The sequence below is a fragment of the Amblyraja radiata genome, chromosome 13, assembly GCF_010909765.2.
Source record: "Amblyraja radiata isolate CabotCenter1 chromosome 13, sAmbRad1.1.pri, whole genome shotgun sequence".
In the NCBI taxonomy this organism is placed as follows: domain Eukaryota; kingdom Metazoa; phylum Chordata; class Chondrichthyes; order Rajiformes; family Rajidae; genus Amblyraja; species Amblyraja radiata.
In genome coordinates, this window is record NC_045968.1 from 40,335,133 (window position 1) to 40,358,401 (window position 23,269).

A 23,269-nucleotide genomic window follows, 5' to 3' on the forward strand; every position below is an offset into this window, starting at 1 on the left:
TGTCACCCAGTCCTTCAGACAGAGCCCAAAGGAAAGCGTCTTGCAATGACCCGTTTGGGTTTCAACATGGTAGATTCCTCAAGGAAGGGAATGTCGTGACAGTGGCTTATTGGACAAAATTAAAAAAAACTTACTCCAGAGAAAGGAGTGAGCAGATTGATTCTAGACACAAGGAACTGCAGATGCTGGTTTACAAAAAAAGGGACACAAGGTACTGGAGTAACTCAGTGGGCCAGGCAGCATCTGTGGAGAACATGGAACATGGATACCTATCCATGTTCTCCAGAGATGCTGCCTCACCCACTGAGTTAATCCAGCACTTTGCGGCTATTTTACAGCAGATTGGTTGTTTAAAAGTTGCACAGCATGGAACCAGGCCCTTCAACCCACGAGTGCATGCTGACCATCGATCATCTGCCCACACTAGTTCTATATCACCCTACTTTCGCATCCATTCCCTACACACTAAGGTGAATTTACACAGGCCAATTAGCCTACAAACCTGCATGCCTTTGAGATGTGGGTGGAAACTGGAGCACCCAGGGGAAACCCACGCAGAAATAGGGAGAAGGTGCAAACTCCACATAGACGGCACCCGAGGTCAGGATTGAACCCGGGTCTCTCGTGCTGTGAGGCAGCAGCTCTACCAGCTGCGCCACTGTGCCGCCAATGGCACTATGTGGCATTTGGCGATATATTCAGCATTCAGATTGGCTAAAAATAGAAACTCCAGCAAAGTTTTGCAAAAGATTCTCTGACCCACTGGCACTCGATCCTTGCTGGAGTGTTCATTAATACTGCTGTTTGAATAGCGTGGATTGTCACAAGAGAGTGTGAGTGAGCAGATTGTGAACACTGCCACGATGGTGTGAATTTCTACTCCGACACGCGATGTGATCAGGGAGTAAGGCAGCAACTTCACACGACTAAGTTTGCAGCGAGGCTTTCTACGTCTGTCAGCGATAGTGTTGGGCTGATATTCACAGCTCTAGTCTGCACCCTCCAGCCTGCTGTTATCTCCAGTGCCAGACTTGAGGCAAAATAACGCCCTTCCTTCCAGAGCTGCCGAGGTCAGACCACGGCACATCCTCGCCCTGTCCTACGCGGGCCATGGGTCAGCTGATTGAACTCTTCCTGCTGCACTCCAGGAGGTGAGGTAGGAAAAACGATGCAGTGCCGTCATCTGGCAGCAGCCTCAGGAAATCCAGAGGAGGGAGAACGCTAGCCACCACTGCCAGGGTCTCTGGAGGAAGAAACGCACAACTTCAGAAACGCACAACTTCAGAAACGTACAACTTCAGAAACACACTACTTCACTCAACACTGGCGAGACTTCACCTGAAGTACTGCATGCAGCTCTGATCACCACACTATAGAATGAACGTAATTGTTGTGGAGAGAGTCGCAAATAGACAATAGACAATAGGTGCAGGAGTAGGCCATTCGGCCCTTCGAACCAGCAACGCCATTCAATGTGATCATGGCTGATCATCCCCAATCAGTACCCCGTTCCTGCCTTCTCCCCATATCCCCTGACTCTGCTATCTTTAAGAGCCCTATCTAGCTCTCTCTTGAAAGTATCCAGAGAACCGGCCTCCACCACCGTCTGAGGCCGAGAATTCCACAGACTCACAACTCTCTGTGAGAAAAAGTGTTTCCTCATCTCTGTTCTAAAAGGAGATTCATCAGAAAGTTCATAAAGTGCTGGAGTAACTCAATGGGTCTGGCAGCATCTGAAGAAGGGTCTCGACCCGAAATGGCGCCTATCCATGTTCAGTCTGAGGAAGGCTCCCGAATCGAAACGTCACCTGTCCATGTTCTCCATAGATGTTTCCTGACCTGCTGAGTTGCTCCAGCACTCTGTATCTTTTTAAGAGAAACTGAGTCTGTGTTGAACAGCGATCATCCAATACACTAGCACTATCCTACACATTAGGGACAATTTACAGAAGCCAATTAACCTACAAACTTGTACTTCTTTGGGACGTGGGAGGAAATTGGAACACCCAGAGAAAATACATGCGGTCACAGGGAGAACGTACAAACTCCGTACAGACAGCACCTGTAGTCAGGATCGAACCAGACAGGTGAAATTTCGGGACAGGACCCTTCTTCACACTGACTTCACCGGAAAGTTGCCTGAATTAGAGGACCTTAGTTATGAGATTGGACAGGCCGGGCTTGTTTGCCATTGAGTGATGGAAGCAGAGGGGTGACCTGATAGAAATCTATAAGTGGCATGGATAGAATAGTCAGAATCTTTCACATAATAGGAGTATCAAAAACAAGAGAGCCTAGCATTGAGGTCGAGGATGGAGTTTTAAAGAGGTTTATAGGGAAAGTACTGCTGCGCCACCCTGCTGCCCAGGTGTTGCTTGACATCGGGAAAGTACAGCCAGGAGATGTGATAGTCAGACACCATCATTTTGCTTAAGAGACTTAGACAGGCAGTTAAATAGGCACAGAAGGACAAGGACCTAATGCAGGTTAATTTGTTTATTTGAAAAGATAAATTCACCAGAGCTGCAAAGGAAAAACTTCTCCTCAGGAAGTGGTTTGAAGAAGAAACAATAAAAATGCTTTAAAAAGATACAAGGTGCTGAAGTAACTCAATGGGTCAACTCAATTGTCAAGCCAGAAGAAGGAATGTAGGTGAAAGTGGAGGGGAGAAAATGGATGTGAGTCCAGGTTGGGCACAGGGAAGGAGGGGTGAAAAAAAGTAAGGGGAGGAAGATGAGGGGGCGGGGGGGGAGGAATTAGAGAATTCAACATTCAAATAAAGACAGATAAAAAGTGCTGGAGTAACTCAGTGGGTCAGGAAACATCTCTGGAGAAAAAGGATGGCTGAAGTTTCGGGTCGGACTAGTTCTTCGGAGTAGTTTGAACTGGACTCTTCAGACTGAACTATCAGATTGAAGTCTTCAGACTGGAGTCTGAAGAAGGGTTTCGATCCAAAACGTCATGCGTCCCTTTTCTCCAGAGATGATGGCTAATCCACTGCGTTACTCCAGCACTTTGTGTCTATCTTCGGTGTAAATCAGTATCTGCAGTTCCTTCCTACATATTAAGCCAACATTCATACAGTTGGGTTGTACGCTGCCCCAAGTTCGAGTAGGAGGTGCAGTTCCTCCAGTTTACGTGTGCCTTGACTCTGGCCATGGAGGAGACCCAGGTCAGTAAGGTCAGTGTGGGAATGGGAAGGGGATTTGCCTTCTCGTGGCTGATTTCAGGCATCTTCAAGATAAGCCTTAATAAAGTGCAGCTAGCTAGTGGCAGGGATATGATCAGAACCAAATCCATTACTGAAAAGTGAGAGACCCAAGTACATACCTTGCAGTGAAGACACCAGGATTTGATTCGCTCCTCCAGGTCCTCTTGTCCTTTCACAAAGTTCTGGCAACAGCTTCTTCCACCATAGAGGCTGAAAGCAGCAAAACACAGAGGGTACGTTAATGGGAAGAACCTTGCCCAAGGCTTTAATCAAGTTTGAAAGCAGAGCGATGGAGAAATTCCTATTCTGTACATTGGTGTAGGAATGGAGCCAAATGCAGTCCACGGAGCCTTCACACAGAATGAAGGGCAACCAGTCAGCGGGGACAAAGGTAGGAACAAATACTGGGTCAGTCAGTGCACTGCACTCCTGTGTCATAGCTCGCACCTAATTTTATATAAGTTGGCAATCTTTGATGGAGCCATGCAAGATCAGCTCATCAGCCTCTTGCACAAAAAGGAGTGAACAAATATCTAATTATTTGGTAATCTCTTTGCAATGCACTAAATTCTCATGCTTATTAACAAGGGTGATGCAATAAAACACAGAACAGTACAGCACAGGTTGCCAACTTCGACCCGCAATGGTTGTACCAAACATGGCAGCGAGTTAAACTGATCTCATCTGCCTTTACATGATCTACCTCCCTCTATTCCTCGCACTTCCATGTGCCTATCTAAGAAGCTCTTAATCGCCACGATCGTATCTTCCTCCACCACCACCCCTGACAATGCGTTCCAGGCCCCCACCACTCTGTGTAAAATGACTTATCCCGCACATCTCCATTACACTTTCCCATTCTCACCTTAAAGCTATTCACCCTAGTGTTGACATTCCCACCCTGGGAAAAAGGTTCTGACTACCTACCCTGGGAAATAGATTCTGCTACGCTATATGTTCTTTGCGTAATTTGATGTACTTTTATCAGGTCTCCCTCAACCTCCGACGAAAGAGAGAGGTGAGAGAAATGTTGGTGCTTGTCCTCAGCAGCTCAAAATAATGAGTGGACCATTCTGGACGCAAGTGAGAAGAAAATCAAATCAAAGTGCTGGAGTAACTCAACGGATTTGCCAGCATCTCCGGAGGACATGAACAGGCAATGTCTTGTGTTTGGACCCCTCTTCAGAAATATCTTTACCTTGAGATTTGGAAATTTTAGGAATTCTTTATCCAGCGCAACTGTGGACACTCAGCGAGATAGATTTGTGGATATCGAAGGATGTGGAATCAGTTCAGGAATGAGATGAATAGACCAGGTACATGCAGAGAGTCTCTTGCCCAGAGTAGGGGCGTCGAGAACAAGAGGGCATTGGTTTAAGGTGAGGGAGGAAATATTTACTGTGAACCAGAGGGGTAAAGTTTTACACACAAAGGGTGGTGGGTGTATGGAATGAGCTGCCGGAAAAGGTAGTTGAGGCAGGTACTATCGCAAAGTTTAAGAAACATTTAGACAGGTACATGTTTAAGAAAGAACTTCAGATGCTGGAAAAATCGAAGGTAGACAAAAAGCTGGAGAAACTCAGCGGGTGAGGTAGCATCTCGCTCCATAGATGCTGCCTCACCCACTGAGTTTCTCCAGTTTTTAGACAGGTACATGTATTGGACGGGTTTATAGGGATATGGGCCAAACACACAGGTAGGAGTAGTGTAGATGGGACATGTTGGCTGGTGCGGGCAAGTTGGGCTGAAGGGTCTGTTTCCACGTTGAATGACTCTATGAAAGTGGTATCGAAACAGAAGATCAGCATTTATCTTACTGAGTGGTGGAGCAAGCATTGGAAACCAAATGTGCTACTCCCCTGTCCATTTGTTAAACTATTCCACAGAGAGCAGGAAGAAGTTGAAGTGGAGAACGCTCTCCCTTCCTTCATTTACCTTCATGGGATCTTTAATCATTAGCTTCATATGAAGGTGGAACATGGTTTGGTTTGGAGGAATAGTACAGTACAGTAAGTGTTATCCTTACTGACAAGCTCGGTGTCGCTATGGGACAAGTGAACGAATATCTGAAGGTTTCTGCCAACTGAACTGAAGTAGTTATTTTACAAGGGCAGTTGAACCAGAAATTATCGTATTTAAGAAATACTTAGTTTAGTTGAGAGATATAGCATGGAAACAAACCCCTCAGCTAACCGAGTCCACGCCGACCATCGATCACCCGTTCACACTAGTTCTATGGGGCGGGTATCATGTCACAGTGACAGACCTGTTGCCTAACTGCACCAGAGGCACGAGTTCGATCCTGACTGTAGTGCTGTCTGTACAGAGCTTGTACGCCCTCCCCCTAACTGCGTGAGTTTTCTCCGGGTGCTCCGGTTTCCTCCCACATTCCAAAGTTGTACAGGCTTGTGGGTTAATTGGCTTTTGTAAAAATTGTAAATTGTCCCAAGTGTCAGTGTGTAGCATAGTGCAGGATTGCTGGCCGGTGTGGGCTCAGCGGGCTGAAGGACCTGTTTCTGTGCTTTATCTCTCTAAACAAAACGATGTTATCCCACTTTTGCTACCACTCGCTACACACAGGAGCAATTTACAGAGGCTAATTAACCTACAAACCCACATACCTTTGGGATGTGGGAGGAAACTGGAGCACATGGGTGAAACCCACGCGGTCACAGGGAGAACGTGCAAACACTTCACAGACAGCAGCTGAGATCAGGATCTAACCCAGGTCTCTGGCGCTGTAAGGCAGCAACTCTAACCCTGAGCCACTGTGCCGCATACTTGCATGGTAGAACCATGGTCTGGTGATGGAATGTAGGATTCGGTCTTCCTTGACTGAATGGTCCACAAAACAAAAGCTGCACAGTGGCGCAGTGATAGAGTTGCTGCCTTACAGTGCCAGGGACCCAAGGTCAACCCTGCCTACGGTTGCTGTCTGTACGGAGTTCGAACGTTCTCCCTGTGACCACGTGGTTTTTCTTCAGGTGCTCCGGTTTCCTCCCACAGTCCAAAGGCGTACAGGTTTGTAGGTTCATTGGCTTTGGTAAAATTGTAAATTGTCCCTAGCGTGTAGGATTGTGCTAGTGTACATGGTGATCGCTGGTTGGCGCGGAATCGGTGGGCTGAAGGGCCTGTTTTTGCGCCGTATCTCTAAAGTCAGTGTCCTAAATGTTCCTAGATTCCATTTCTGTATCCAATACATTTATTGCCCTCGAATCAGAAGGCTAAATGCCTGGAGAAAGAGATTGAGGCAAACCTGGTTTCCCTGCTGCATCTCACACGCAGCAAATGATAGAAGTGCTTCTGGACATCTGTCGAGCAGCAGGTCAGTTACTTGCTCACATTTACCCAGCCTGGTGTCACACAGTGCACGGATACTTAGACCAGCAGCATCGTCATCGGGGAGTTGTTGCAGAAGATGAAGAACTGATGTTATGTCGATCGAAGAACCGCACAAAATGGACTGTGAATAAAACAAAACGCTCATAAGATACCAATCGGCGTGCAAAGTATCAGACTCACTCATACCCTCTCGAGACCCTTACTGTCACCTCTCAATTGTAACCATATAACCATATAACAATTACAGCACGGAAACAGGCCATCTCGGCCCTACAAGTCCGTGCCGAACAACTTTTTCCCCTTAGTCCCACCTGCCTGCACTCATACCATAACCCTCCATTCCCTTCTCATCCATATGCCTATCCAATTTATTTTTAAATGATACCAACGAACCTGCCGCCACCACTTCCACTGGAAGCTCATTCCACACACATTCCTGAACATAGTGGAGGCAAGGCCTTAAGAAGATAGTTATTAGTTTTAGCTTTAGTTTAGAGATACAGCATGGAAACAGGCCCTTCAGCCCACCGAGTCCATGCTGCCCAGCGATCATCCCCGTACACTAGTTCTATCTTACTCACTACGGACAATATACAGAAGCCAATTAGCCAATAAACCTGCACGACTTTGCAATGTGGGAGGAAACCGGAGTACCCAGAGAAAACCCAAGGGAGAACGTACAAACTTCATACAGACAGCACCCATAGTCAGGATTGAACCCGGATCTCTGGTGCTTTAAGGCAGCAACTCTACCGCTGCGCCACTGAGCTGCACAAAATGATGACTCGAGGATGGCTTTGGACATTGACAGCAAGACATGCACAACACTTGATGTGATGTTGGACTGAGTCCAAGAAGCACCAACCTGCAATTTCTGCAGATCTTCAGAAGGTAGTTGGGAACTGGATTCATTGATAATGTGGATCCATGGATAAATCTTCTTGAAATGACCACACGAATTGATCTGTTTGAAAAAAAAAATGGATTAGAGTAATTGAGTAATATTTCATCCCAACTTGTCCACGCTGACCAAGATGCCTCATCTACACTTGTCCCACCTGTCTGTGTTTTGGCTCATATTCCTCTAAACCTTTCCTGTCCAGACACATGCCAATAGACACAAAATGCTGGAGTAACTCAGCAGGTCAGGCAATATATCTGGAGAAAAAGTTTAGAGTTTAGAGGAACAGCTTTTTTGGTCACTTTTAACAAAAATTAACAAGCCATTTAAATTCTAATATCTAGATCTCTTACTGTGACCACACCCCATTGAAGTTTATTTTAACATGGAAGGATTTCCTTAGGCCTGGTATAACATCTGATGGGGAGTAAACTTTGTTGTGGGTGGACAATAAAGCCAACTTCACCAGTGCGGTCAACAGCAGTCCATGGGGTGTGGAATCACTGAAGGAAATGTCACGATTCCACCATATGAACACGTACAAAGGAACAATCAAGTGTAATAATGGTGAGCGCTCGTAGCTTTGCCTTCATCACCACTCCATGGTCTTGATCTTTATACTAAAATATACACTAAAACCTCCGTGACATTTCTTACCAACCCCACCCGCAGGCCTCGGCCAGCTATGGGCATACGCCACCTCACCCTGCTGTTACAGGTTTCTGAGGCACCATTACAAAGTGCCAACTTTTCACCAGCAGCTCACATTATATGTGTGGAAATAAGAATTGGGAGCAAGGACAGAATTATCTCTGCAAAATTTGGTTCATAAGCACCAGCCTATTCCACAGATTCACCATCCTCTGACTAAAGAAATTCCTCCTCATCTCCTTTCTATAGGTACATCCTATCCACGTACCTGTCCAAGTGTCTTTTCAATGTTATGCTGAACTACCTTCTCTGACCTCTCGTTACATACATACCCATTACCCTCTGAGTGAAAAAGTTGCCACTCAGGGTCCTATTAAATCTTTCCCTCTCACCTTAAACCAATGATCTCTGGTTCCAGATTTCCCTGCCAAGAGTAATTGACCAAATTTTGTATGGAAAATACCTATAGGTCCAACACACCCACTCCAATGTTAAAACTTTATCTCCTCACATAACCTTGAAGTTGTTACTATTCTCATGGTCATTCTTTGAACAACCATAGTTTACAGTAAAAACTGTTAGGGGCAGCACAGTGGTACATCAATAGAGTTGCTATAGCATTGGAGTGTGTATGCTGAACCTATAGGCATGTTCCAGAATGGATTTGGTCCCTTGCAACTTTAGAGACCCAGGTTCGATCCTGACTAGGGGTGCTGTCTGTATGGAGTTTATATGTTCCGCTGTGACTGTGTGGGATTTCTCTGGGTGCTCCGGTTTCCTCTCACATTCCAAAGACGTGCAGGTTTGGAGATTAATTGGCTTCTGTAAAATTGTCCCTAGTGTAAATAGGATAGAACTAGTGTGTGGGGTGATTGTTGGTCGGTGCGGACTCGATGGGCCAAAGGGCCTGTTTCCACGCTGTGTCTCTAATGAACAAACTTCCCATATAATTAGCTTCATGTGGGTTCATAACTGTGGGACTAAGGTTGCAGACTGCATCCGGTAGAGAAGCTTCGTTCAATGTTCCCTGGGTTCACGGACTGTTATCAACACCACTACCACTTAGTTGTACCCGTGGAGATGAATTCATGGTCTGGGCGGCAGAGACATACCAGTTCCTCCACTGTCTTGAGCGGTTTCTGGTCAGGATTTAGTTTCCGGGCTGTCCTCTGGAGGTACACCGACACCAGTTTCATCAGGAGACGCTCGATCACTACTTCCTCAGTGAAGGATATCAACGTGGCTTCCCAGAAGTCGACCAGCACCTGTGGAGTCTCTGCCTCATCGATTTTGTTGTCTCGACCACAGAGACCCTGCCAACAACAAAAAGCCAATCACTCAGTCGTTACCCCTGACACTCCCCACCATCAGCTTCTTACCGCACTCCCCAGCATTCTCAACTACAGCTTGCAAACACTTCAAAAGTGGAGAAAGGAACTCCAGATGCTGGTTTACAATGTGGACAGACACAAAATGCTGGAGTCATTCAAGCGGGCCAGGCAGCATCTCTGGATAGAAGGAATGGGTGGCGTTTCGGGTCGAGACCCTTCTTCAGACTGAAGTGGAACTTCGAAAGTGGAAACATGCAAGGACAGGAAAAGACCATGCAACAATTCGGAAAGGCAAACCCGGAGGATCGTTCTGTCTATATCTCTCGTTTCCTTTTCCCCTGATTCTCAGTTCCGAAGTGAAATGTCACATCTTCTTTTTCTCCAGAGATGCTGCCTGACCTGCTGAGTTACTCCAGCACTTTGTGCTCCTACGTGTTCAGGCTGGTAAAACCCAAGTTATCAGCAAGCAGACATATTTTACACAAAGGGATTAGAGTTAGTTTAGTTTAGGTTTAGAAATACAGCATGGAAACAGGCCTTTCGGCCCATCGAATCCATGCCGACCATCAATCACCTGTTTACACTAGTTCTATGATATCTCACCTTCTCAACCATTCCCTTCACATTAGGGGCAATTTACAGAGAGACAATTAAACTACAAACTCACAGGTCTTTGGGATGTGGGAGGAAACTGGAGCACCGAGAGGAAACTGACACAGTCACAGGGGGAGTGTGGAAACTTTACACACACAGCACCCGAGGTCAGGATCGAACCCGGGTCTCTGGTGCTGTGAGGCAGCAGCTCTAACAACTGTGCCACCGATGTTTTTTTACTAAGGTTTGCAGCTGACTGTGTAAATGTGACATGCTTGGTTGCAAATTGCCAGTCTGTTTTTACCTATTCAAAATTAATTCCAACAAAGGAAGAGGAGATAGGAAGATGGATAGGAGAGAGGAGTTGGATTAACTGGAGAGGACTAGCACAGACAATGGGCCAAATGGCCTCCGATACTACACCACTGATCTTATTCAGCATCAAGCCCTTTTCCAACAAAGATATTAACAAATAAAGACCATTAGCTCCTCCTGGTGGTGACATTTATATTTACTCAAATTCTCTAAAAACATCTCTACAAAACTGCGTAAAAGCCAACACTTTCCAGCCTGGGAAATTGGAACTAGCATTTAACTTCCAAACACTCTATTCATCAAAAAATCTTCTAAACTGTTGCCATTATTCATGAAGTACAAAAGTACAGAGTACGGGAGTAACTCAGTGGGTCAGGCAGCATCTCAATGGTACATTTATTTGTGAATTTCATTTTTGTATTCAGTTTAGTACAAGTATCACTATACATCAGCACATAGATACATCTTAGAAAAGCATCTCAGATACAGTTAAAGTGTATAGTAGTAGTATACAGAGACAGTAAACAATGTCAGACATAAAATGCTGTAGTAACTCAGAGGAACAGGCAGCATCTCCGGGTAACGTTCCGGGTCAGCAGTTTCTGTCTATCTTCAGTGTAAACCAACATCTGCAGTTCATTCCTACACAATAAACAGACTCGCCAGTTTTGCCGCCATTTTCAAGTCCCAGTTTGTAAGTGCAGGGTTCTTGACCTGACCATGAAGGCCTGTTGTCATGGCAGCTTTGTAAAGTCGGCCTGGCAAAGCGTAGCTGTGGTGTCCTCCACCAGAGAACATGAATAGGTGATGCTTTGTTGAAAATGTACAAAGAACAATGAATTTATATAGTGAAACTAAGCAGGATGACAGTGAAACTAGTAAGATGACTAGGGTGGGCGAGTGATGGAGGGAGAGGGTCATCAGTGCCGGCTCTGATTTGTTCTGAACATTTTCATACCTCTAGTTTCCCTCTACCCTGACTCTCTGTCTGAAGAAGGGTCTCAACCCGAGACGTCACCTATTCCTTTTCTCCATGGATGCTGTCCGAGCCACTGAGTTACTCCAGCTTTTTGTGTCTGTCATAATTGGTGATTTGTCATCTTCACTGCTCCAAATTCTTTGCAGCTGATGAACAGATGACTCCACAGTCATTTCGACATACATAAAGAAAACTGCTAAAATACCTTAAAGAACAAGTCAGCCTCCTCAAGGGTGATTTTGTCACTCTTCAGTAGAGCTACGAACGCAACCACCAAGAGGCCCGGCTGCGTTCTCTCCAGCTCTCGGGACAAGTCCGTTGCCACGACGCCGTGATGTCGCACGAGATTGGGTTCTTCCACAAATCCGCTAACCAATCTCATCTACCAAAAGCAAGCAGGAAGTTAATGAAACAGCCAGTAACCCAGGGCTTCTCGTTCAGGTTTATAGTTGTCACGTGTACCGAGGTACAGTGAAAAGCTTTTTTGTTGCATGCTATCCGGCCAACATAAAGACTATACATGATTACAAACAAGCCGCCCACAGTGTACAGATACAGCATAATGGGAATAACGTTTAGTTATAGGCAAAGTTTTCCTTTGCATGCTCTCCTATCAAATCAGATAAGACTTTACATGGATACAATCAAGCCAAACTCGAGTACAACACAAAGTTAGGCACAAGATGATGGAATAACCCAGCGGGTCAGGCAGCACCTCTGGAGAAAAGGACCAGTAACAAAACAGGGTTGGCAACAGATGACCTCAGGAAGGGTGGAGATGACTTGAGGAATGGTCTATTGTGGGTGGGGGACAACGGGGACACAACGGATGCGAACAGTGGAATTAGCAGAACAACTAGGGTGGGGGGGGGGGGGGGGGGGGGGGAGAGGGGGGAATGCAGGAATTACTTGAAATTAGATAAATCAACGTTCATACCGCTGGGTTCTAAGCTGCCCAAGTGGAATATGTGTTGCTGTTCCTCCAATTTGCATTTGGCCTCACTCTGACAGTGGAGTAGGCCCAGGGCAGAAAGGTCAGTGTGGGAATGGGAAGGGAAGTGGAGAAAATAGAGGTATATGGATCACGTACAGACAGATGTGATCAGTTTAACTTGGCATCATGTTCGGCACAAACATTGTGGGCCGAAGGGCCCGTTCCTGTGCTGTACTGTTCTATGTACAACAGGTAGAGTAAAGGGGGAGATACAGAATGTAGAACATAGTTATCAGCATTGTAGTTTCACCAGTTCCAGAGACAAAGTCCAATGTCCACAATGGGGTGGAGGTGAATCAGACAGTACCCCAACTAATGGAATGACCGTTCAGAAGCCTGATAACTGAGGGGAAGATGCTGCTCCTTAGTCTGATGATGTGCGCTTTCACATTTCTAATCCTTCAGCTCAACGAGAATGGGGAAAAGGAATTACCAGAGTGGAACAGGTTTTTGATTATGTTGGTTGCTTTTCTGAGGCAGCATGAAGTGTAGATGGAGTCTATGGTCGGGAGCTGGTCTGTGTGATATTTCAATTCACAACTTCCCATTTTCAAACTTGACACCTGACTATAAAGGGAGGCATAGTGGCACCGTGGTAGAGTTGCTGCCTTACATCGCCAGAGACACAGGTTCGATCCTGATTACCGGTGCTGTCTGTACAGAGCCTGCACGTTCACCCTGTGATCATGTGGATTTTCTCCGGGTGATCCAGTTTCATTGCACGTTCTGAAGACATGCACATTTGTAGGTTAATTGGCTTCTGTAAACTGTCCCTAGTGTGTAGGAAAGAACAAGTGCACGGGTGTAGTGGTCGACGCAGACCTAGTGGGCTGAAGGGCCTGGCTCCGTGCTGTATCTTGAAACTAAAACTAAACTATAACGCAAATAGTAAAGACAGGAGCAGCATCCTTGGAGAACACGGATAAGCGATGTTTCGGGAAGCGACCCTTCTTCAGACATTTATTCATCACTCGATTTAATGGATCGGTTTAGTTTAGAGATACAGCGTGGAAACAGGCCCTTCGGCCCATCGAGCCTGTGCCGACCAGCGATCCCCCGTACACTAACATTATCCTACACACTAGGATCAATTTACAATTTTTACTATAACCAATTAACCTGCAAATCTGTATATCTTTGGAGTGTGGGAAGAAACCAGAACCCCCGATTAAAATGCACATGCTCACGGTGAAAACGTGCAAACTCCGTACAGACAGCACCCATAGTCAGGATCGAACCCGGGTCTCTGGCGCGGTGAGGCAGCAACTCTACCACTGCACCATCGTGCCGCCATAGCTATTACTGATGGTGTCAGAGCTTCTTGAGCGCAAGACTCCAATTCGTCCATTAAAACAATGACAAACTCATGACTGCAAAGTGTTTGGGACACCCTGAAAGGCAAGATTTACTGAAGCAAGAGTTTGAAAGTGGGCAGCGAAGACTCTGCCTTGGACTTTACCTCTGGGTATTGCCTCATGGCCTTGTGATATTTGTGCTGGTCTTCAATTCTTAGCGCCACCGTTGCTTTGGTAAGTGACACCAGGGGCGACTGCCTGATGGAGTCCAGTCTCTCCAGGTGGTCCCAGGCTGTTCTCAGGCACACGTTTCTCATGCAGGGGCTGCACAGGGCGTGGGGAATTTGAGTTGGTTCCGTCAGCTTGAACACTTGCAAAACCTGGTTTGCCATTTCCTACAGAATTAAAAATAATGTCACTGCTCCACCAAATGCAAGCAACAAACACCATTTTACAACATACTTCCATAGTTACAAAATTGAGATCCTGCTTTTTGCAAAAAATATTTTTTTTCACTCATATTAAACAAAATAAGTGGTTAATCTATGAAGAATGACCGATTATTATCATTAATTATTATAATGCCTAATTGTTATAAGTAATTATTAGAATGGTTAATTATAAAGTACCTGTAATTTAATGAAAGAGTAGGCCTGAATAGAATGGATGTGGAGAGGATGTTTCCAGTAGTGGGAGAGTCTAGGACATACCTTCAGAAAGGAGATGAGGACATTTAGCAAAAGGACATTTAGCAAGAGGGTGGTGCTTCTATGGAATTCATTGCCATAGATGGCTGTGGATGTCGTCATTGGGTATTTTTAAGGCAGACATTGACAGACACTTGATTAGTAAGAGTGTCAGTGGTTATGGGGAAAATGGAGTTGAGAGGGAAAGATAGATCAGCCATGATTGAATGATGGAGTAGTCTCGATGGGCCAAATGGCATTCTTCTGCTCCTCTGACATTTGATCGAACTTATGAAAATCTCAAAGGAGAGTGAACGAACAAAATCTGACATCAAGCCGCATAGAAATTACCCAAATCGCAGATAAATATACTTCTAAAAGTCCAAATAAATGTCTAAAAGTTGAAAAGTGGCAGAGAGTTATGGGGAGGGTTAAGGATTGAGGTTGCCGGAGTTGAGAGTATCAGCACATGAAGGAGCTCACAAGTTTTGGGACAGCACAGTGGCACAGCGCCAGAGACCCAGATTTGATCTGACCGCGGGTGCTGTCTGTAAGGAGTTTATACGTTCTCCCTGTGACTGCGTGGGTTTTGTCTGGGTGCTCTTGTTTCCTCCCACACACCAAAGATGTACAGGTTTGTAGGTTAATTTGGCTTCAGTAAAAGTTGTAAATTGTCTCGTTAGCGTAGGACAGTGTTAGTGTGCGGGAATGCTGGTTGGCGCAGGCTCGGTGGGCCGATGGACCTGTTACTGCATTGTATCTCAAAACTAAACCAAACAAGTGCCTATCTCACTGGATGGGTAAAATGGCATTATCTGATATGTTTAGGTAGGCTTGTAGATTTGGCAATCTACAACGCCCACCGCCTGAATTGTTCCCTTTACATGGCAGATTGATGGGTAGACACATCCTGGACCAGCTGAGACCATGGCATCTGGGCAACTTTAGGCACTGCCACATAGAATATTCTGAATTACATCAGATTGCATGAAAGGCTGAAACTAAAACTACTTACTGCACTAAGCGGATCTTCAATTTCTTCATAGACTAAATGCTTTAAGAAGTACATAAATCCTTTTCCAAATTTCTGAGGTTCATTTTCCCATAAAGGTATTCGGCTGATGAGGTCACTGAGTGATTTGCCTGACATCTTATAGTAGGGGAGAGTGAAGTGAAAATCGTCCACCTCAAACCTAGTAGCAAAATATGCCCACACGTCAGATAAAAAAAACAGCATTCAGATTATAAACTTGTAGTCAAAGAGAATCATAGAGTCATACAACATGGAAACAAGCCGTCCAACACTACTGTGCATGCCAACCAAGATGCCCCATCTAAGCTTGTTCCCATTTGCCCACATTTGGCCCATGTCCCTCTAAACCTCAGATATACACAAAATACTGAAATAACTCAGTGGGACAAGCAGCATCTCTGGAGAGAATGAATGGGTGACGTTTTGGGTCGAGACCCCTATTTTCCCTCAATCCTTTCCTTTCCTTTCCATGTACCCGTCTAAGTGTCTGTTAAGTACTTGGCTCCACTACCTCCTCTAGCAGCTCATTCCATGTAACCTGCACCATCATATTGATAAAGTTGCCCCATGGGTTCCTATTAAATGTTTCCCCTCTTACTTAAACCTTTGTCCTCTGGTTATTGATTCACCTACCCTGGGTAAAAGACTCTGTGCATTCACCCTACCTATTCCCCATATGATTTTATACACCTCTATAAAATCACCTCTCAATCACCTGCGCTCCAAGAAATAGTTCTAGCCTGCCCAACCTCTCCCTGGAGCTCAGGCCCTCTAGTCCTGGTAACATCTTTGCAAGTTCACCTCCTTAACACAGTGCTAACTAGTTAATGGAATATAGATGAGGCTTTGTCAAAGAATATGTGCATGTTTAAGATTCAAGTAGCACAGTCTTAAGTAAGAGCGGTCATAAGATAAGAACCTGTGAGAACCAACATGCCCCATCTGCACTAGTCCCACCTGCCAGCGTTTGGCCTATATCCCTATAAACCTATCCTATCCATGTACCTGCCCAAATGCCTTGTAAACATTATGATAGTACCTGCCTCATCTACCTCTTCCAGCAGCTTGTTTCACATGCCTACCCCCCTTTGTGTAAAACGGTTACCCCTCAATCTTATTGTCTATTTAATCTTTCCCCCCTCACCTTAAACTATATCTTCTGGTTCTTGGTTCCCCTACTTTAGGCAAAAGACTCTGTGAATTTACCTGATCTCATGATTTTGTACACCTGTATAAGATCACCCCACATCCTCCTGTGCTCCAAGGAGTCCTAGCCTGCCCTACCTCTCCCTGGAGCTTAGGCCCTCGAGTCCTGGAAACATCATGCTAAATCTTAACTGCACCCATTGCAACTTGACAATATATCGAGCCCAGTGAGGGAGTTGTTGTGACCTCCTGTGGCGAGGGTCAAGGTGACCTTTGCACCCTGTCCACAGGAAAAGTCAGGGCGGAGAACTGCTCCCTACTACTCAGGCCCTCAAGTCCTGGCAACATCTTCGTAAATCTTCTCCGCACCCTTTCCAGCTTGACATCTCCCCGTACAACAAAGTGACCAGGACTCATCTCATGGTAAATGAGGATATTCCATAGAACTGAGAGCACACATACTGACTGAAGCAGTCGCCCAGTTGCAGGCAGTTCTCCCTGAATGCTGATAGTAATTCCTTGCTGTCGCTCTGGCCCAGGTCAGGATCCAGAATAGCAGCCTTTAGGATGAGGTGGGCCTCACTCAGCAAGTGGGCATAACTCTGCGGACTGCAGGTCTTGTACTTCAGGCTGTACTCCACCTACAGCGGGGTTCAAATCGAAAAGGTCAGAATAGAGCCCACTTAGTAGCTCAATACCAGCTGGAAAAGTCAGCTACTCACCATCTCCCTGCACAGGTGAACTGTTGGAATCACTTGCAGGCAGTATAGATTCCACCCGGAATTTGCGGTAGCTGGAGGTGCGTTATTAACAGTTCTTGACCTTTGAGGTCTGCAAAAATAAAAAAATTCCGTTCAGCTCCAACTTAGCATTCATGGTAAAAGGATTTGAGTATAGGAACAGGGAGGTTCTACTGCAGTTGTACAGGATCTTGGTGAGACCACACCTGGAGTATTGCGTACAGTTTTGGTCTCCTAATCTGAGGAAAGACATTCTTGCCATAGAGGGTGTACAGATAAGGCTCACCAGACTGATTCCTGGGATGTCAGGACTTTCATATGAAGAAAGACTGGGTAGACTCGGCTTGTACACGCTAGAATTTAGAAGATTGAGGGGGGATCTTATAGAAACTTACAAAATTCTTATGGGGTTGGACAGGCTAAATGCAGCAGGATTGTTCCCGATGTTGGGGAAGTCCAGAACAAGGGGTCACAGTTTAAGGATAAGGGGGACATTTTTTAGGACCGAGATGAGAAAAACATTTTTCACACAGAGAGTGGTGAATCTCTGGAACTCTCTGCCACAGAAGGTAGTTGAGGCCAGTTCATTGGCTATATTTAAGAGGGAGTTAGATGTGGTCCTTGTGGCTAAAGGGATCAGGGGGTATGGAGAGAAGGCAGGCACAGGATACTGAGTTGGATGATCAGCCATGATCATATTGAATGGCGGTGCAGGCTCGAAGGGCCGAATGGCCTACTCCTGCACCTATTGTCTATGTTTCTATGTTGATGCGTTAGACTTTAGAGACACAGCGTGGGAATAGGCCCTTCAGCCCAGCTAGGCCGCGCTGACCAGCGATCAACTTGTACACTACCACTATCCTACACACCAGGGACAATTTACAATTTGTTTTACATAAGCCAATTAACCTAGAAACCTGGAGGAAACCCACGCGGTCACGGGGAAAAAGTACAAACTCCGTACCCACATCACCCGTAGTCAGGATCGAATTTGGGTCTCTGGCGCTGTAAGGCAGCAACTCGACCGCTGCACCAATGTGTTGCTCAAAGGGTATTCTTGAACCAGATGGAATTTATAAAAATGATGGTTCAGTGGCTTTATCAGATTAACTAGATTTAAATTCACAATTATCATGGTGGGATTGGAACTCAGATCTCAAGATCACTAATCCAGGACTCTGCCTTACACACATTTCTCTCCTTCCCCCTACCCTCCCACGTATTTGGAAAGATACATCGATAGGAAATGTTTAGAGAGATATGGGCCAAACGCAGGCAGGTGGGACAAGCGGAGATGGGGCAGCTTGGTTGGCGTGGCCAACTTGGCCCGAAGGGCCTGTTGCCATGCTTTATGCCTCTGACTCTATATCCCTTCCTCCGGCTTTATAATTCACATCTCTTCTATCCTTACCTGACACCTTTTGTCTTTCCATCTCTGGCCTTTATCCAACCATTTGCCTATCAACCACCCCCTCTCACCTGTATCCACCTATCACTCACCAGGCTTTGTCTTGCCCCCATCTCTCTTCCAGCTTCCCCACCTCCCCCACCACAATCAGTCTGAAGAAGCATCCCGACCCGAAATGTCACCCATCCATATTCTCCAGAGATGCTGCGTGACTCACTGGGTTACTCCAGCACTTGTGTATTTTTTTTAAACCTGCACCTTCAGTTCCTTGTATCTCTGGATTATGAGTCTTGTTATCAAAATATCTAGTCCTATAGTAATGACTTTGCTTGTAATTTAAGTACTGTCCATCATCATGCCCTCAGTGTGTGTATTGCATTATGTTCAAATTGCCATTTTACAAATAAATGATGGCTCAAAAATAGTTAAATGTTAAGGCATGGTGTGTGTACCTGCAGTAACTGGAGGGACAACAGGACCATTACAATCCAGCGATATCTGCAACATTTTACACACATCAATTTTAGTGTCTAGGAATTTGTGCCTGATAATGACATGGACTCAACTGCGGTAAGTTCATGTCATAGGAGCAGAAGTAGGACATTCGGCCCATTGAGTCTACTCCGCCATTCAATCATGGCTGATCTATCTTTCCCTCTCAACCCCATTCTCCTGCCATCTCCCCATAACCCTTGACACCCTTACCAATCAAGTATCTGTCAATCTCACCTTAAAAAAACAATAACATGGCCTCCACAGCTGTCTGTGGCAATGAATTCCACAGATTCACCACCCTCCGATTGAAGAAATTCCTCCTCATTTCCTTTCTAAAAGTATGTCCTTTTATTCTGTGCCTTGGGAGAAGTTGGATAGACTGTCCCACTAATGGAAACATCCTATTGTAGTGCGTGGGTCTCAAAAGGAAGCACGAAGTCCAGTGTTTTGAGAGGCACCTTTTATTATGTTCCTCCCGGTTGTAGGGAAGACCAAACAAGAGAAAGATGGCACCCAAACCCCTGCCTTTAAACCCTCTGGCTAAGGGCCGCCTCCGGACTGAACCACTCCCGTGCCGAGGGGTTCGACAGTATGATGGCACGACCCTTGGGAGCCGCCACACTATCCCCATTCATTCTATCCAGGCCTTTCACTATTTGGTATGTTTCAATGAGGTGTCCTCTCATCCTTCCAAACTCCAGCAAGTACTGGCTCAGTGCCTTCAAACGCTCATCATATGTTAACCCAGCCATCCCCGGGATCATTCTCGTAAACCTCCTCTCGACCCTCTCCAAGGCCAGCACATCCTTCCTCAGATAGGGGCCCAAAACTGCTCACAATACTCCAAATACAGACTGGTCGTTGCCGTTTAAAGCTTCAGCATAATATCCCTGTTTTTAAGTTATCCTTAAACGTTCATTGTTACAAGGGAGGTGATAAAAATCCAGATGGATCCAATCATGCATCCGATCATCAGCCAAACCATAGATCTGGTTTACACCGATGATACACACAAAATGCTGGAGTTCCTCTAATTTGGAATGGAAGCTCCAGGGAATGCCGCTACACCCAGGCCAGATGGATAATAGGAGCAACACAGTGGCGCAGCGGTAGAGTTGCTGCCTTACGGCGCCAGAGACCTGGGTTCGATCCTGATTACAGGTATTGTCTGTGTGGAGTTATACGCTCTCCCCGTGACCACCTGGGTTTTCTCCCACACTCCAAAGACGTACAGGTTTGTAGGTTAATTGGCTTTGGTAAAATTATAAATTGCCCCTAGTGTGTAGGATAGTGCTAGTGTACGGGGATCGCTGGTCGGCGCGGATTCGATGGGCCGATGGTCCTGTTCCGCATCGTGTCTCTAAACAACTAAATTAGGCCAAAACACTTTTACTTACAATCCTTTTTTGGATTCAGTCTGCCTGTCTGGAGCATTGACCTCGGCCTTGGCCAGCAATATCAAGTGGTTCCTGGAATGACATACAGCTCTCAGCCCGATGAAGAGTTGCATACGCAGGGCACACACAGGCAGGAAGAATGGTGGACAAGCCTAACCACGGAAAAGACCAAGAGGAAAAGTATATGAGACCTTCCTAAGGAAAGACAAGACAATCATCATGGAAGTATACATTGCTAACCAACACCAAGGCCCGCCTCCTACATCAGGAAAGTATTTTGATGGATGTTCTATTGGTAAAAGCAAGTTGAACTGTTCCTCTCAACCTTTTATAGTCCAGACAAGGAAACAAAAACATTTGCTTGAATTCCCAAGATTGACATCAATGGCTGACACTCCCACGTAAAATATTGAGCGTTTGGTTATCATTCTGCTAGAAATAGCAGCAAGTCAAAGGGCCTATCAGGCAAGATGCTTTCATGAGAGAGCTAGATAGGGCTCTTAAAAATAGCGGAGTCAGGAGATATGGGGAGAAGGCAGTAATGGAGTACTGATTGGGGATGATCAGCCATGATCACATTGAATGGCCGTGCTGGCTCGAAGGACCGAATGGCCTACACCTGCACCTATTGTCTATTGTCTATAAGATTTGACATTCTCAAGACCTTGGCTGATCCAATCATTGCCTATCATTGCACTATCCAGTGCAATGGCCACAGCTCTCGATTCCCCATAGTACTGTACAACAGCTTTGAAAACACGTTATGGTTCCATCTGTACAAACGTACATTCGCTGGGATAGCGAGATTCAAAGATTTGCTATCCTCCAAGATGAAATTCCTCCCCAACTTCACACGAGGGGTAGCACAGTGGCGCAGTGGTAGAGTTGCTGCCTTACTGTGCCAAAGACCCAAGTTCGATCCTGACTGTGGGTGCTGTCTGTACGGAGTTTGTATGTTCTCCCTGGGACCATGTGGGAGTTTTCTACATGTGATCTGGGATCTTCCCTCACTGCAGATTTGTAGGTTAATTGGCTTCTGCAAATTGCCCCTAGTGTGTAGGATGAGAGACTGTGATAACATAGAGCTAATGTATGGGTGGCCGTTGGTCAGCGTGGCCTCGGTGGTCGGAAGAGCCTGTTTCCACGCTGTATCTCTAAACTAAACTGGATCTCAGAAAATCTTATTGCCATTTTCACTAGGATAGGGCTCTCTTCATTTAGAGGTTTTTGAATTTTCCTGGAACCTGAATCAGCAAGTTATTGTCAATTAATCTAATTGATTCAATAGACACGGTAGTAACGTTTAATTCATTTTGCGTTTATCGGCCACTATGCAAAATGAAAAGGTAACAGTTGTACAATTATAGACAGAGGCAATACCTTGTTGTTAGTGTCAATCTCTGGATCGACATCTCGAGCAGCTACAGCACTGCATCTGACACTGTAGCACAGCAAGTGATTCCTGTCACAGAATAAGGAAACATGTATTACAAACAGGAACCAACCTGCAAAGAATATGATTCCAATGAGACAGTGGAATAGTGGACTTAACAGCACCTGAGATCTGGGTTCAACCCTGACTACTGCTGCAGTCTGTACGGAGTTTGCACGTTCTCCCTGTGACCATGTGGGTTTTCTCCGGGTGCCCCTGTTTCCACCCACATATGTACAGGTTTGTAGATTAGTTGGCTTCTGTAAATTGTAAATGGCCCCAAGTGTGGAGGATAGTGCTAGTGTATGGCATGATCGGTGGTCATCGCGGACTCGGTGGGCCGAAGGGCCCGGTTTCTGAATTGTATTTCTAAAATAAACTAAAAGTAAAGTGAAGCTACTAAAGCATATTTTGCCTTATCAACAAGTTCTGCTACAGGAGTTACATGAGATGTTTGTTCATTATGGCTAGTCATCCACGTCTCTACCAATGTACCGCATCTGTGATCCTCTGAGAATCGTTTTGGCAAAGTAAGACATGACGGGAAACAGAGAAACTAGAATACTTTGCTATGCAGAACAGTTTGTATAACAGATTAATTCATTTCCTTCTACTTCCCCGTGCATTGAAGTCCTGTTAAATTGTAAAACTCTTAACACCCAGGAGATGCTACTTTCTCTTCACGCCAACTGGTCTTTACACCAACGAGTCTGAAGAAGGTTCTTGACCTGAAATGCCACCTACCCATGTTCTCCGGAGATGCTGCCTGACCCGCTAGTTGACTCCAGCACTTTGTTTATTTTTTATTCTGAAAACCAGCATCTGCAATTCCTTGTGTCCACATCCAAACATCCAACTGGTCTTGGTAATCTGTAATGGGCCATACCCACTTGAATGATTTTCACTGTCATGACAGATTGTTTGTCCTTCCCCTCAAATGTTGTTACCATGACTGGGAGATCCGGATGAGGCAAGTCAAGCTAGAGAACACATATACAATCAATGGCTTGCATGGACACGTTGGGCTGAAGGGCCTGTTCCATGCTATATTTTCATGACATGACATATTTCTTTGATTGGGAACGGTTAATGTCTGGAGGATTGTGGATGCCTTCTCAAATTAGAGAATGAAAGATCTGGAACTAAGGCGTTAAAGTAGGTAATGGCAGAGCTGACTCGAAAGGCCACGTAACTAAGTCGGCTCCTACTTCATGTGTTGTCTATTTGAATCAAAGCATTGTTCCATAGTGAATGTAAGCATTACATAGAGCTCCATTCATCTACATCGAGTAAGCAGTTGATTCCAATCCTGGGCACTT

At 45.5% G+C, this 23,269-nt stretch overlaps 1 protein-coding gene across 3 annotated transcripts in view; it reads right to left on the reverse strand.

Annotated features, from left to right (window-relative positions):
* Positions 1-560: 560 nt before the first annotated feature.
* The window catches only part of hps3 (HPS3 biogenesis of lysosomal organelles complex 2 subunit 1), a 39,607-nt gene continuing 16,898 nt past the window's right edge, over positions 561-23,269 (reverse strand). For all 3 annotated transcript variants that reach the window (XM_033031870.1, XM_033031868.1, XM_033031869.1), the window contains exons 7-18: positions 21,899-21,980; positions 20,519-20,670; positions 17,201-17,309; positions 16,941-17,119; positions 15,315-15,492; positions 13,778-14,008; positions 11,530-11,706; positions 9,218-9,418; positions 7,419-7,517; positions 6,468-6,674; positions 3,331-3,421; positions 561-1,243 (exon numbers count right to left, since the gene is read on the reverse strand). In XM_033031870.1, the coding sequence (XP_032887761.1) occupies positions 1,116-1,243; positions 3,331-3,421; positions 6,468-6,674; positions 7,419-7,517; positions 9,218-9,418; positions 11,530-11,706; positions 13,778-14,008; positions 15,315-15,492; positions 16,941-17,119; positions 17,201-17,309; positions 20,519-20,670; positions 21,899-21,980 (1,834 nt within the window). In that variant the 3' untranslated portion in view covers positions 561-1,115. The remainder of the gene's footprint in view (positions 1,244-3,330; positions 3,422-6,467; positions 6,675-7,418; positions 7,518-9,217; positions 9,419-11,529; positions 11,707-13,777; positions 14,009-15,314; positions 15,493-16,940; positions 17,120-17,200; positions 17,310-20,518; positions 20,671-21,898; positions 21,981-23,269) is intronic.